This window comes from Procambarus clarkii, chromosome 69, assembly GCF_040958095.1.
Source record: "Procambarus clarkii isolate CNS0578487 chromosome 69, FALCON_Pclarkii_2.0, whole genome shotgun sequence".
Classification (NCBI taxonomy): domain Eukaryota; kingdom Metazoa; phylum Arthropoda; class Malacostraca; order Decapoda; family Cambaridae; genus Procambarus; species Procambarus clarkii.
Window position 1 is genome coordinate 25,739,342 of NC_091218.1, and position 14,222 is coordinate 25,753,563.

Sequence of the window (14,222 nt, forward strand, 5' to 3'; positions counted from 1 at the left end):
ATTAAATACATCTTCAGACTTTCTGAAGATGTATTTAATATACGAAAGTACTTAAGGAAATTTCCTGTTTCATTTTTCCTCCGTGGTCTGACATTGTCATATTCATATATATATATATATATATATATATATATATATATATATATATATATATATATATATATATATATATATATATATATATATATATATATATATATATATATATATATATATATATATATATATATATTTTATTAAATATGACCGAAAAAGTAAGATTAATAATTCTAACACGAATTTTCTCAATCTTTCGTACATTATGCTTCACTGTTGGAGGTAAATCAAAAATCACTTCTCCAAAATTCATTTTTATTTCTAGTCTGACGCGACACGGGCGCGTTTCGTAAAACTTATTACATTTTCAAAGACTTCACAAATACACAACTGATTAGAACTTGCGTTTCCCTGATTTTATATCTACATTTGAGTGAGGTGGGAAGGGTGATGTGGCATTACATTTGAGTAAGGTGGGAAGGATGATGTGGCATTAGAGGATATTAATAGGGTATTAAAAGTATCAACACAAGACAGAACACGAAACAATGGATATTGAATAGAAGTGTTTGTAGAAAGCCTATTGGTCCATATTTCTTGATGCTTCTATATTGGAGCGGAGTCTTGAGGTGGGTAGAATATAGTTGTGCAATAATTGGCTGTTGATTGCTGGTGTTGACTTCTTGATGTGTAGTGCCTCGCAAACGTCGAGCCGCCTGCTATCGCTGTATCTATCGATGATTTCTGTGTTGTTTACTAGGATTTCTCTGGCGATGGTTTGGTTATGGGAAGAGATTATATGTTCCTTAATGGAGCCCTGTTGTTTATGCATCGTTAAACGCCTAGAAAGAGATGTTGTTGTCTTGCCTATATACTGGGTTTTTTGGAGCTTACAGTCCCCAAGTGGGCATTTGAAGGCATAGACGACGTTAGTCTCTTTTAAAGCGTTCTGTTTCGTGTCTGGAGAGTTTCTCATGAGTAGGCTGGCCGTTTTTCTGGTTTTATAGTAAATCGTCAGTTGTATCCTCTGATTTTTGTCTGTAGGGATAACGTTTCTATTAACAATATCTTTCAGGACCCTTTCCTCTGTTTTATGAGCTGTGGAAAAGAAGTTCCTGTAAAATAGTCTAATAGGGGGTATAGGTGTTGTGTTAGTTGTCTCTTCGGAGGTTGCATGGCTTTTCACTTTCCTTCTTATGATGTCTTCGATGAAACCATTGGAGAAGCCGTTATTGACTAGAACCTGCCTTACCCTACAGAGTTCTTCGTCGACTTGCTTCCATTCTGAGCTGTGGCTGAGGGCACGGTCGACGTATGCGTTAACAACACTCCTCTTGTACCTGTCGGGGCAGTCGCTGTTGGCATTTAGGCACATTCCTATGTTTGTTTCCTTTGTGTAGACTGCAGTGTGGAAACCTCCGCCCTTTTCCATGACTGTTACATCTAGAAAAGGCAGCTTCCCATCCTTTTCCGTCTCGTAAGTGAAACGCAGCACGGAACTCTGCTCAAATGCCTCCTTCAGCTCCTGCAGATGTCTGACATCAGGTACCTGTGTAAAAATGTCGTCAACATACCTGCAGTATATGGCCGGTTTCAAGTTCATGTCGACTAAGACTTTTTGCTCGATGGTACCCATGTAGAAGTTTGCAAACAGGACACCTAGGGGAGAACCCATAGCGACCCCATCTACTTGCTTATACATGTGCCCATCCGGGCTCAAGAAGGGTGCCTCTTTAGTACAAGCTTGGAGTAGTTTCCTCAGAATACTTTCTGGCATGTCAAGAGGAGTACAGGCTGGATCCCGATACACTCTGTCGGCTATCATTCCGATTGTCTCGTCCACAGGTACGTTGGTAAACAGCGATTCTACGTCCAACGAGGCTCTTATCCCTGTGGCCCGTGCGCCCCGCAGTAAGTCCACAAATTCCTTTGGAGACTTCAGGCTGAAGGCGCAAGGAACATAAGGAGTCAGCAGGCCGTTGAGTCGCTTCGCCAATCTGTACGTGGGTGTGGGTATCTGGCTAATGATTGGCCGAAGTGGGTTTCCAGGCTTGTGCGTCTTGACATTTCCATACGCATATCCAGGTTTATATTCCCCAATGATCTTTGGCAGGTGGAGTCCGGATTTCTTGGCGTTCACAGTTTCGATCAGTTTGTTGACCTTTGCTTTTAATTCGGCTGTAGTGTCCTTCGTTACCCTTTGGAACTTAGTTTGGTCAGAGAGTATGATGTTCATTTTCGCCAGATATTCGTCTTTTTTAAGAATGACATATATTGGCGACTTGTCACCTCTCCTGACAACTATCTCCTTGTTCTCACGAAGGCTTTTAGCTGCCGCTCTAAGCTCGGGGGACAGTATGGTGCTTCTGTAGTTGCCTCGATTCTTTCCTCCTTCTGCAATAAGTTCTGCTTGTAAGGTATCTTTGGTAGTGACCTTCTTTTGTGTCTCGAGGTCGAATATGTCGTCCAACAGAATTTCCAACTCCACTTTCCGGGCCATTTCACTCGGTCTGGACATAACATGACAGTTTATGCCCAGATTTAGGAGAGTGACTTGGTCCTCAGTGAGGTTAATTCCTGCAAGGTTCAGGAAGCCATCTCTTGGTCGTGGAATTGCCATAGGTCCTCCATATAATGTTGTTAGTTTCTTGATAATCCTTGTTTCAGTGCTGAGGTGATGTTGGTCTGTGAGGATGTCGAGGTGTTGTTCAATGCGGGTACGGATACTATGGTCGATGTTGCTATTTCTCCACTCGTTTGTAGCATAACTGACGATTTACTATAAAACCAGAAAAACGGCCAGCCTACTCATGAGAAACTCTCCAGACACGAAACAGAACGCTTTAAAAGAGACTAACGTCGTCTATGCCTTCAAATGCCCACTTGGGGACTGTAAGCTCCAAAAAACCCAGTATATAGGCAAGACAACAACATCTCTTTCTAGGCGTTTAACGATGCATAAACAACAGGGCTCCATTAAGGAACATATAATCTCTTCCCATAACCAAACCATCGCCAGAGAAATCCTAGTAAACAACACAGAAATCATCGATAGATACAGCGATAGCAGGCGGCTCGACGTTTGCGAGGCACTACACATCAAGAAGTCAACACCAGCAATCAACAGCCAATTATTGCACAACTATATTCTACCCACCTCAAGACTCCGCTCCAATATAGAAGCATCAAGAAATATGGACCAATAGGCTTTCTACAAACACTTCTATTCAATATCCATTGTTTCGTGTTCTGTCTTGTGTTGATACTTTTAATACCCTATTAATATCCTCTAATGCCACATCATCCTTCCCACCTTACTCAAATGTAATGCCACATCACCCTTCCCACCTCACTCAAATGTAGATATAAAATCAGGGAAACGCAAGTTCTAATCAGTTGTGTATTTGTGAAGTCTTTGAAAATGTAATAAGTTTTACGAAACGCGCCCGTGTCGCGTCAGACTAGAAATAAAAATGAATTTTGGAGAAGTGATTTTTGATTTACCTCCAACAGTGAAGCATAATGTACGAAAGATTGAGAAAATTCGTGTTAGAATTATTAATCTTACTTTTTCGGTCATATTTAATAAAATATGTCTACAGGAAAGACTGCTACCAAAATATACTAATATATATATATATATATATATATATATATATATATATATATATATATATATATATATATATATATATATATATATATATATATATATATATATGTGGTCACTGCTTGATCGCAAGCGGGGATATTTCTGATAGGGGAGAAAGAAACATTTGCGCAGCGCGTCCCGCGGCGTTGCGCGGGCAGTCTGGGGCCGTATAAATACGGGCGCACAGAGGGGCTCTGCCCTCACTCCGCCTGCCCCCGCCGCTGCCCTCGCAAAGCCCACCCACCTCCCCTTTGCAAGCGGCTGTCTTTGTACCCCCGTCATGCTTTGCACAGTTGTCCCCTTTTCTCCCCACTGCATGTGGGAAGGGGGGTGCAGCGCCGGTCCCCAAGTGTCCCGCTGTCCGCAGCTAATACTTTGCCCAGTCTAGGTGCTAGTAAGCCCTACTTGTAGTCACACCCCCTTCTCCTTATTCATTAGGTCTTTTACGGCCTCTTGGCCGGGTACATTACGTGTTATGTGGTCTCTCACTTATTAGTTATTCTTTGTGTCCTGCCTGTTATATCCTAGTGTTATATAATTACTACACATTTGCACTCGACCTTAATTCTAGTACCAGTTAACCTTTAGGTTTCTGCATAATTAGTTTCCATGTCACTATAGGCTAAGGTCTCATACTTAGTACGGGTGTACCTTTTAAGTTAAATCTAGTCCTCGGACTTGGAATTGTTACTGTTAATTCTTACTTTATATATTTACTTTATATATTTTAATATAAACGTTATATATTTACTTACTTTATATATTTGAAACTTTATATATTTACATGTTCAATATTAAGTTTAATATAATATAAACTTTGTTATAAGTCTATAATATAAAACGTGTTTAATATAAACTTTATATATTTACTTACTTTATATATTTGAAACTTTATATATTTACATGTTCTGCAGAATTTAATCTTCAATAAATTTAAAGCCCCATACTGCCAGTATCTTTCTCCCCCTGATCAGAAAATATATATATATATATAACTGAATAGAACTTACGCATCTCCGATTTTATATCTACATTTGAGTGAGGTGGAAGGGGTGATGTGGCATTAACACAAGACAGAACAAGATGTGGCATTAATAGGGTATTAATTTCATCAACACAAGACAGAACAAAAGGTGGTATTAATAGGGTATTAATTTCATGAAATTAATATTTGTTAATAAAATTAATATTTCATGAAATTAATATTTGAAATTAATATTAAGTATTTGTGTTGTTGTGTTGTGTATGGGGTGCATAATAATATAATTTCATGAAATTAATACCCTATTAATACCACCTTTTGTTCTGTCTTGTGTTGATGAAATTAATACCCTATTAATGCCACATCTTGTTCTGTCTTGTGTTAATGCCACATCACCCCTTCCACCTCACTCAAATGTATATATATATATATATATATATATATATATATATATATATATATATATATATATATATATATATATATATAATGTATATATAATATATAGTGCCTGTTCATTACAATTATTTAACACTGGGAAGGGATCAGGATAAGGATTTGGGATGGGATGAGGAGGAATGGTGCCAAACCACTTGGACGATGGTCGGGGATTGAACGCCTAGGACTGCTACTGTGCATTTAAATTACTAACTTACCTGAGAGTCTATATCCCTACATGTCAATGTTTGTGTATACTGGTAATGTGAGGAACATACAGAAGATAAGGGTAGCTGAATACCACAAAATGCTGAAGGACAACTTTATTAAAGTTGCATAATGAAATGTGTAAGTACTTCATTCATAATGATGTGCTGCCCGAAATCTTAGCGAAGTATCCAAAATTTGCTTACTGTAGGTAATGCATGCACATGACTGTAAAGCTGCCGCCCAGTTGGGTGGGTATGGAGCACATGACTGTAAAGCTGCCGCCCAGTTGGGTGGGTGTGGAGCAAGACTAGTAACTGTGTGACTCACTATAGATGTAAAGTGCCTTTTATAGTGACTGTTGTGAGCCTCTTGTGTAGTACATGTGTATACAACATTAATAATTTTGAAACTAGCGTCAAACATTGTTATTTGCTTAGCTAAACGAACTAGAGGGTTCAGTTCCTGAACCGATTATGTGCCTCTGTAATCCTTTACACCATCGCCCACGGGATGGGTATGGGGTGCATAATAAAGAAAGAAATAGAAGAAATTGAAATTGCATAATACGGTTATTCACATTCAATAATAGTAAGATAAAGCAATGAGGACCAAATGGGAGACCAGTGATCAGATGAATATTACAGACTCAAGGGTAGCCTTCTCTTCTTGTATATAAATGAAAAAATGAATTCGTTTGTTTAATTCTAATGCTTGCAGGCGAGAACAGTTGTGAACGCCAGCTAGCGCACAAGTACATGAGCGCCCAAAATACTTTTACACAAAAGACATGTACAGACAGGCGTGTGGCTTCTGACTTCTTTTTTATTGATTAATATTAAATATTAGGCGCTTACCTATAATAGTTATCATTTTATACAAGTATAACTCTCACATTATAAACATAAAAGGAGTTTATCCAAAAACTGACAGAAGTGTTGTGTTTTGTGCGTTGTATCGTGTTTGTGGGAATTCGGGTGTGTTGTGTTTACGCTGGCGGGCGGCGTCCTTACCAACTCCGGATTATGTCTATTACATCACTAAATTTCATTTAATAACTATATGCCTGTTAAGTATAAGATTTTAATTGTTAATAGCATTATATTGTCGTTTTAATATGGAACACGTACACATATGCGAAACGTCGAATGCTGGTGTCCGAAGTGGTAAAAATATTAGTGTGCGATGTTGTTAATGTACGGAGTGTCTTGTATCCCCATAGCCCGTGCTACTTGGAACTTTGTTCCAGGTTGCGAATCTTTAACAACAACAACAGTTAAGGTGTCTTAACTTTTGTAACTAACCTGAAGCTATGATTATGGATCCCAGAAGACACAAACAGCTGATCCCAACTTCCCTTGTTGTTTACATGTGGAGCACAAACAGGTTTGTGCTGCCAACTGTCTGCGAGGAGGCATGTAGTGTGGCCAGGGTCAGGTGAAGATCAGATCAAGAGGCAGGGCCGCCCCCGAGAAAGGGTGACAGGTGAGAAGGGAAGGAGTGGAAGCAAGTCAGGGTGACGAGGGCTGTGGCAGTGCCGCCAGCTGACTCTCCATGTTGCGTAATCTGTGCGTCAAGCAGCTGACGGCGACCAGCTGATGATGAGGAGGAGCACCTTAAGGTGATTGCAGACGCCAGTTGCACGGGTTGTACATGACAGGTCCTGTCAGGTCAGGTGAGCGTTGACCTGACCAGGTCACACCCACTCCGGGTTCTGGAACACAGTTATAGATTAATATATATGGTATGTCACTAAGTATTAATCTGGTCAGTGTGGATTCTGCGCACAAACGTGTGTAATAAAATAACAATGTTAATGCAAGTAATTTGCATAAATATAATGGTTAAATTATTATTTTGTATTTGACCAGATGAAAATATATAATAGAGTCGAAGTTAACTAAACATGTGAGGTTGTTAGTAAACAATGGTAGATGCCACACTCTTCGGAGATGCAATTATATTTGACATGAATTGACCTGTATTACACTAAAAATAGCTCCATGGTAAATTTAAATACACGATAACTATAAAACTGATTATTTCGTTTGAGGGATGAAACGTAAACACATATATTAATTATAACTGGGAGGTATTGAGGGTGTGGAAGGTGGTTGTCATGGCGACACAACAACAGCTGAGGTTCAAGTTCATGGACCGTCCGCCGCCGCACTTGACAGCCACACAATAGTCAAGGTTATTTACACTTTACAATTTTGAACCGCTGGGCAAGTCTATTGGGCAGTGTGACTCATCTTCTGTGTGAACATATCCCCATAGCAGCATGTACAACACCTCCCAATAGGACGGTTTCTTAACCTGAGGTCCATGGATCCTCCCCCCCCCTCCTCCAAGGGGTCCATACATCGGGTTTAGGGGGTCCGTGAAAGTGTTAGACACTGTATGAGGCAAATCAGTGTTCAATGAAATAAAGTACTGTATATGCATTGCAAGCAAAATTGTTTATGTGCATTGGGTCCCAGTAGTGCAGTTGGGTTCGTTCTTGACTTATAGTCAGGAATTCCTGGTTCTAATCCATGGAGAGTGCATTTCCTACCACCCAATGCCCCTGTCCACCTAGCAGTAAATAGATACCCAGGAGTTAGTCAGCTTGTTGGGTTGAGTTCTGGGGAGGGTCATTAATTTGACCTTAGGGGGTGGGGGAGGACCTCATTATAAGCCTAACATGATCTCACCTAGTTGTGCTTGTGGGGGTTGAGCTCTGGCTCTTCAGTCCCGCCTCTCAACTGTCAATCAACTGGTCTACAGATTTCTGAGCTTACTGGGCTCTATCATATCTATATTGGAAACTATGTATGGAGTCAGCCTCCACCACATTGCTGCCTAATGCATTCCATTTGTTAACTACTCTTGACACTGAAAAGCTCTTCCCAAAGTCCCTGTGACTCATTTGGGTACTCGGTTTCCACCTGTGTCCCTTTGTTCGTGTACCACTTGTGTTAAACAGTTTATCCTTATCTAATCTGTCAATTCCTCTGAGACTTTTGTAGGTAGATCATGTCTCCCCTTACGCTTCTATCTTCCAGTATCGTGAGATGCATTTTACAGTCTTTCCTAGTAACTCATGCCTCTTAGTTCTGGGACTAGCCTAGTGGCATACCTCAGAACTTTTCCCAGCTTCGTCTTATGCTTGACAAGGTACGGGCTCCATGCTGGGGCCGCATACTCCAGGATTGGTATTACATATATGGTATACAAGGTTCTAAAGATTCCTTACACAGGTTCCTGAAGGCAGTTCTAATGTTAGCTAACCTTGCTAACATACATCTGCAGTATATACGCTGCAGATGTTATTCTTTGGGCTTCAGGAGACTGGTTTGGTGTGATATCAACTCCTAGATCTTTCTCTCTGTCCGTTTCTTCAAGAATTTCATCTCCCATTCAGTATCCTGTGTCTGGCCTCCTGTTTCCACAGCCTAGTTTCACTACTGGTGCTATATAGTCATAATGGCTTGGCATCTTCACCTCAAAATTCCCTCCCTCCAGCTTCCTTCCTGTGGTTATATAATTTAATTTCACTACCGTACATTTACTCAGGTTGAACTTTAGTAGCCATTTGTTGGACCATTCATTCAGTGTGTCTAGGTCATCTTGTAGCCTCATACTATGTTCATCTGTCTTAATCCTCCTCATAATCTTTGTGTCATCAGCAAACAATGAGAAGAACGATTCTATTCCCTCTGGGAGATCATTTACATATATCAAAAATAGTATAGGTCCATGAATTGAACCCTGCGAGACTCCACTGGTGATGCCTCGCCAATCTGAGGCCTCACCCCTCACAGTGACTCGCTGTCTCCTGTTACTTAGGTACTCCCTTATCCAATGGAGTACCTTCCCTTTCACTCCTGCCTGCATCTCCAGCAGTTGCACTAGCCTCTTGTGTGGTACTGTGTCAAAGGCTTTCTGGCAATCCAAAAATATGCAGTCTGCCCACTCTTCTCTTTCTTGCCTGATTTTTGTTGCCTGATCATAGAATTCAATTAATCCTGTGAGGCAGAACTTGCCATCCCTGAACCCATGCTGATGCTGTGATACAAAGTTCTTTTGCTCCAGATGTTCCACTAGCTTTTTCCCCACAATCTTTTCCATCAACTTACATGGTATGCAAGTTAGGAACACTGGCCTGTAGTTCATTGCCTCCTGTCTATCCCCCCCCCCCTTCTTGTACATCAAGACTTCATTAGCTATCTTCCAAATTTTTGGCAGTTCACCTGTTACCAGTGATTTGTTGTACACTATGGAGAGTAGCAGGCACAGTGCTGCTTTTTCCTTTAGTATCCATGGTGAGATTCGATCTGGGTCTATAGCCTTTGTCACATCCAACTCTAGCAAAAGCTTCTTTACATCCCCACTGGTAATCCCAAACTCTAATAGTGGTGCCTGGTTAACTATTCCCTCTCATGATTCTGGAACTTCTCCTTGCTCTAATGTGAAAACCTGGAATTTTTTATTCAGTTCCTTGCACCCTTCCTTGTCATTTGTAGTGAACCTGTCTGCCCCTATCCTCAGTTTCATTACTTGTTCCGTCACTGTTAGTTTTTTTCCTGATGTGGCTGTGCAGCAATTTAGGTTCAGTCTTTTCCTTGCTTGCTATGTCATTTTCGTATTGCATTCTGCCTCTCTTCTCACCGTGATGTATTCATTCCTGGCACTCTGGTATCTTTCTCTGCTCTCAAATGTCCTGTTATTTCTATAGTTTCTCCATGCCCTTGTACATTGTGGCCTTGCTAGCTTACATCTCTGATTAAACCATGGATTTCTCGTCTGCATTTCATTTTTTTCCTTTCGGACTGGGACAAACTTGTCTACTGCTTCCTTACACTTCTTCATGATGTAGTCCATCATGTCTTGGGCCGTCTTTTCCCTAAGCTCTGTTTCCCATGTTTTATCTGTTAGGAATTTTCTTATCTCCTCATAGTTTTCCTTTCGGAATGCTAGCCTTTTGTTTTCAGGTCATTTCCTTGAGTACATTACCCCTTCTTTGACCTGATACTCAAACATCAGTACACTGTGATTGCTCATTCCTACTGGGGCCTCGAAACCAATTTCCCTATGTTGGAGTCGTTCAGAGGGAAGACTAGGTCACATCTCGCTCGTTCATCATTTCCTCTCATTATTGTGGGGGTCCCCTTTCATGTTGGATTAAAAAGTTTTTTGTTGCCACCTCCAACAGTGTAGCTTTCCATGTTTCCTCACCTCCGTGCGTTTCCTTGTTTTCCCAGTCTATCCTTCCGTGATTGAAGTCTCCCGATGATGAGCAGATGGGATCGATTTCTACTGGCAGCAGAGGCTGCCCTCTCAATTATGGTGTTAACTGCCATATTGTTTCTGTCATACTCTTGCCTGGGTCTTTGTTGTTTGGTGGAGGGTTATATATCATCACTACTACTACTACTCTTGGTCCTCCCGTCATGGTGCCTGTTATGTAGTCTCTGAACCCCTCACAGCCCGGGATACTCATGTCATTGAAACTCCATTCCTTTCTCGTTAGTAGGGCCACTCTGCCTTCCCCTCCCCCCCTTCCTTCCCTCTCTTTTCTTATTACAGTGTAGTCCTGGGGAAACATCGCATTTGTTATGATTCCTGAGAATTTTGTTTCTGTGAGTCCAATTACATCCTGGTTCACTTCTTGTGCTCTTTTCCTAGTTCACTTGCCTGTCTTGTAATCCCATCTGTGTTCCAGTACATCACCTTCAAGCTGACTCTCTTCTGTCCATCTTCAGTTTCTGCTGATTTTACTGGAGTAGGGAAACAGGGAGGGTCTGGGATGGGATGGCCTAGGAAGAAGGACCTGGGGGATCTGGGGTTGTGAGAGGGGGGGGGGCGGGGAAGATCTGGTATGGAGAGGTAGGGTGAAGGGAAGGCCTGAGGGGTGGAGAAGAAGGAAGGGCCTGAGAGGGTGGGGTAGAAGGATGGGCTTGAGAGGGTGGGGTAGAAGGATGGGCTTGAGAGGGATGGGGAAGAGGAGAGGAGAGGGCTTGGGGGAGAGGGGTCTTGGGGGAGGGTAGGGGAGGAGGGAGGGATTGTGGGGGAGAAAATGAGGGCTTGGGGGGGCAGGAGAGGAGGGTGGGCTGGGGGGGAGAAAGGAGGGCTTAGGGGGGTGGAGAAGAAGGGAGGGCTTAGGGGTTGGTGGAAAAGGGAGGGTTTGGGAGCATGGGAGAAGGGAGGGCTTGGGGGTTTGGGAGAGAAGGGAGGGCTTGGGGGATTTGTTCATAGTCAAAAAATATTGGTTGACATTGAATAACTTTTAAAAAACTAACTGACGGCCCCTTAACCCTCAAACCGCTAGGGGTCCAAATGGCTTTAACATCCACAGGCGCAAAAAAAAAAATCCAAAAATTCTTTTGTCTTATAAAAGTGCTCATTTTTGTTCCCTGATCACGTAAAAAATAACAAAAAAATCATAGGCGACATATTTTAGCCACAATAGGGTAGGGAAGTCTGGCAAAAAAGAGGCGTTGACAGAGCCTTCGCCAGACGAGGTCTACTCCGCTCGAGCTGTCAGGCGGCAGTTGCCACAAATATATTACCTAATTATTTCAATGTCTCTGATTTTTTCTTAGTTTTTTTGCAGTAATATTATTCAATACAATGAATTGATATATTTATATAATAAAATGTGTGAACCATCACTGTACTCAAAATTATGGTGTGCATATTAGTGATTCAATTATTATGTTCATAAAACAATAAACAAATAGTTTTGCTGTTATTACGCTATATACACAGGTTATATATAAGTATCTGGATGTTTTGCTCACCATAACGAACCACTAAGTTGGCATTGTGAGTCAAAATGCAACGAGGAGTGACCGCCACACACCAGCCAGCAACTCACTGCCACTCCCTCCCTCAACACCTCACTTGCCCTCATTCTCCTCCCACAATACTGTGTTTGCATTTAGTCACTATACACAGATGTTATATATAAGTATTTACATGTTTTGTTCACCATAACTGTACATCTAAGCTTGTATGGTGAGTAAAGGCACAAAGACGTAGCTACTCACATAGTCAGCTGGTGGCGGCCGCCCTCAAGGCCAGATGCGCTAATATTTCTCCTCCAACAATACTGTTTGTGGTGTTGTTACGCTATATACACACATTATATATAAGTATCTACCTGCTTTATTCACCATACCTGTACAAATAAGCTGGTATGGTGGCCAAAGACCATATTGGCCACCAGTAAACATGATAAGTCGTGCAGACGACGCACCTCCCTCACGAAAATGGCGGCTCCCAACCTACTCCTATTGCTGTTATTACACTCCATACACGTGTTACGTAGAAGTACAGTATCTACATTTGTGCACTAGACACATATAGCACTAGACACGAAATCATATACTGTATATATGACATGTGCGGTTTCGGTTTTGTCACTGAAAGCCTATATACTATATATGATTTGCGCTGTTTAAGGGTTAAACTTTCACGTGTCCAAAAACTTGTCTTTGATGAGAAGTGTGGTTGAAGTTGTCTCGTACAAGCTTATGTTAACCTATCCTAACAACCATACAGTTCCATTTTTATTTATCAGAAATAAATTGTCTCCCACAATTATTGTATTTTCTCTACTTTCAGTTTAGAAAAGACTGATGGCACGGGACCGAATAGAACAGTATCGGTGGTCAAGTGGTGCAGCCTTGGCATTACTACTGGTAGATCTTACACTTAATGCCATTTTCCAAGTCTTTTCACATAATACGCTGTTGACACTTCTTATATATATGTAAGTTTGCAGCAGAAGATAAATGTTGTAATTTCATATTTTTAACATCTTATGTTACTTACATTTCAGTGATGAGGCAGCCTGCTTTTGTGTCAATTTCTGTTTTATATATGATAATATTGAATTCCTCATTCAAGTGGTCATTGTTATGAGTTACCAGTTTCTCATAAAATCCACCTCACCCAGTATTAGGATATTATGTACTTGTACACTGTTTGGACAAGCTTATAACCCATTTCTGTGGGGAGCCCCCGTTGACTCCCTGAAGCTATCCAAACTGATATGTGCAATATTAGTTTGGGGGTCATCAGTCACAGGAGTTCTTTATGCCTACCGGAGATCACAAGCCAGAACCTGGTTCACTCAGAGAGGCGCAGGGAGCAAGGGCCATATGAGCACTCAACATTTAGAGTATGTCATGTCTGCTATCGATTGGGGAGGGGCACCCAGAAAGACAGGCGAAACAATACAAACGCCCAACTGTTGAAAATTGCAACCTACGTCCGAACAGAACCAAGCTCAAACAAACCAGCAAATCGTCATCCAATTACTGCCCCCACTCATTGGCGCCTTCCCCCCCCCTCTTCCAAGCGGGGGAAGGGGGGAGGCACTTTCATCATTCTTGACTGATGTGCATGGTGGTCAGAAGTCGCCTCTGGTCTCGCTTTCCTGTCTGGATTTTGCCCTGTGTGGCTGTGCCAGCTGTGTGTGTGGTAGCCAGGTGTTCTGTGTACACAGGGCTGCATGCACCTAGGGCCAGCTTCCCTAGGTGCCCTGTAAGTACTACCCTTGCATTTCAAGGTTATCTTCCCTTGGGCGTTCAGAACTCACTCCCATAGAGGTCTCTGTTACTTGGCATTGACTTCGCCCTAGGGGTTAGTCGAGGGTCTTAGGATTTTTGTATAGTCCTGGGTGGGGAGTGATTTGTTGCTGGGTAGGGCGCACTGTGGCCTGCGCAGCCTGCACACATGCGGCGGCCAACGATTCTTTCTGGCTGTCAGATTGTTTGTGGGATTTTGAAGGTTTTGCTTTTATTTCCAGTCTTTCTTCTGGAGGAGGGCTGCCTAGCTTCCTATTAGGTAAGCCTAGATTGTGTTTGGTAGTCCTCCTCTGGTGCCCTCGAGGTTCCACGACTGCTTCTGGTGGCC

At 41.8% G+C, this 14,222-nt stretch overlaps 2 protein-coding genes across 7 annotated transcripts in view; one reads left to right on the forward strand and one right to left on the reverse strand.

Annotated features, from left to right (window-relative positions):
* Window positions 1–7,048, reverse strand: part of LOC123772178 (solute carrier family 25 member 35) — a 133,666-nt gene extending 126,618 nt beyond the window's left edge. The window contains exon 1 of the mRNA XM_045765230.2: window positions 6,620–7,048. The gene's annotated coding sequence lies outside the window, so the exon portion shown is untranslated. The remainder of the gene's footprint in view (window positions 1–6,619) is intronic.
* The window catches only part of LOC123772179 (transmembrane protein 138), a 137,789-nt gene continuing 129,413 nt past the window's right edge, over window positions 5,847–14,222 (forward strand). For 2 of the 6 annotated variants that reach the window (XR_011224046.1, XM_069311297.1), the window contains exons 1-2: window positions 7,400–7,511; window positions 12,927–13,074. Coding sequence is in view for 2 of the 6 variants with exons in the window: in XM_069311297.1 (XP_069167398.1) it covers window positions 12,941–13,074 (134 nt within the window). In the remaining 4 variants the exon portion in view is untranslated. Of the gene's footprint in view, window positions 6,384–6,851; window positions 7,060–7,399; window positions 7,512–12,926; window positions 13,075–14,222 lie in introns of those variants that run through there. The other 4 variants (XR_011224049.1, XR_011224047.1, XR_011224048.1 and 1 more) reach the window with 4 other exon arrangements.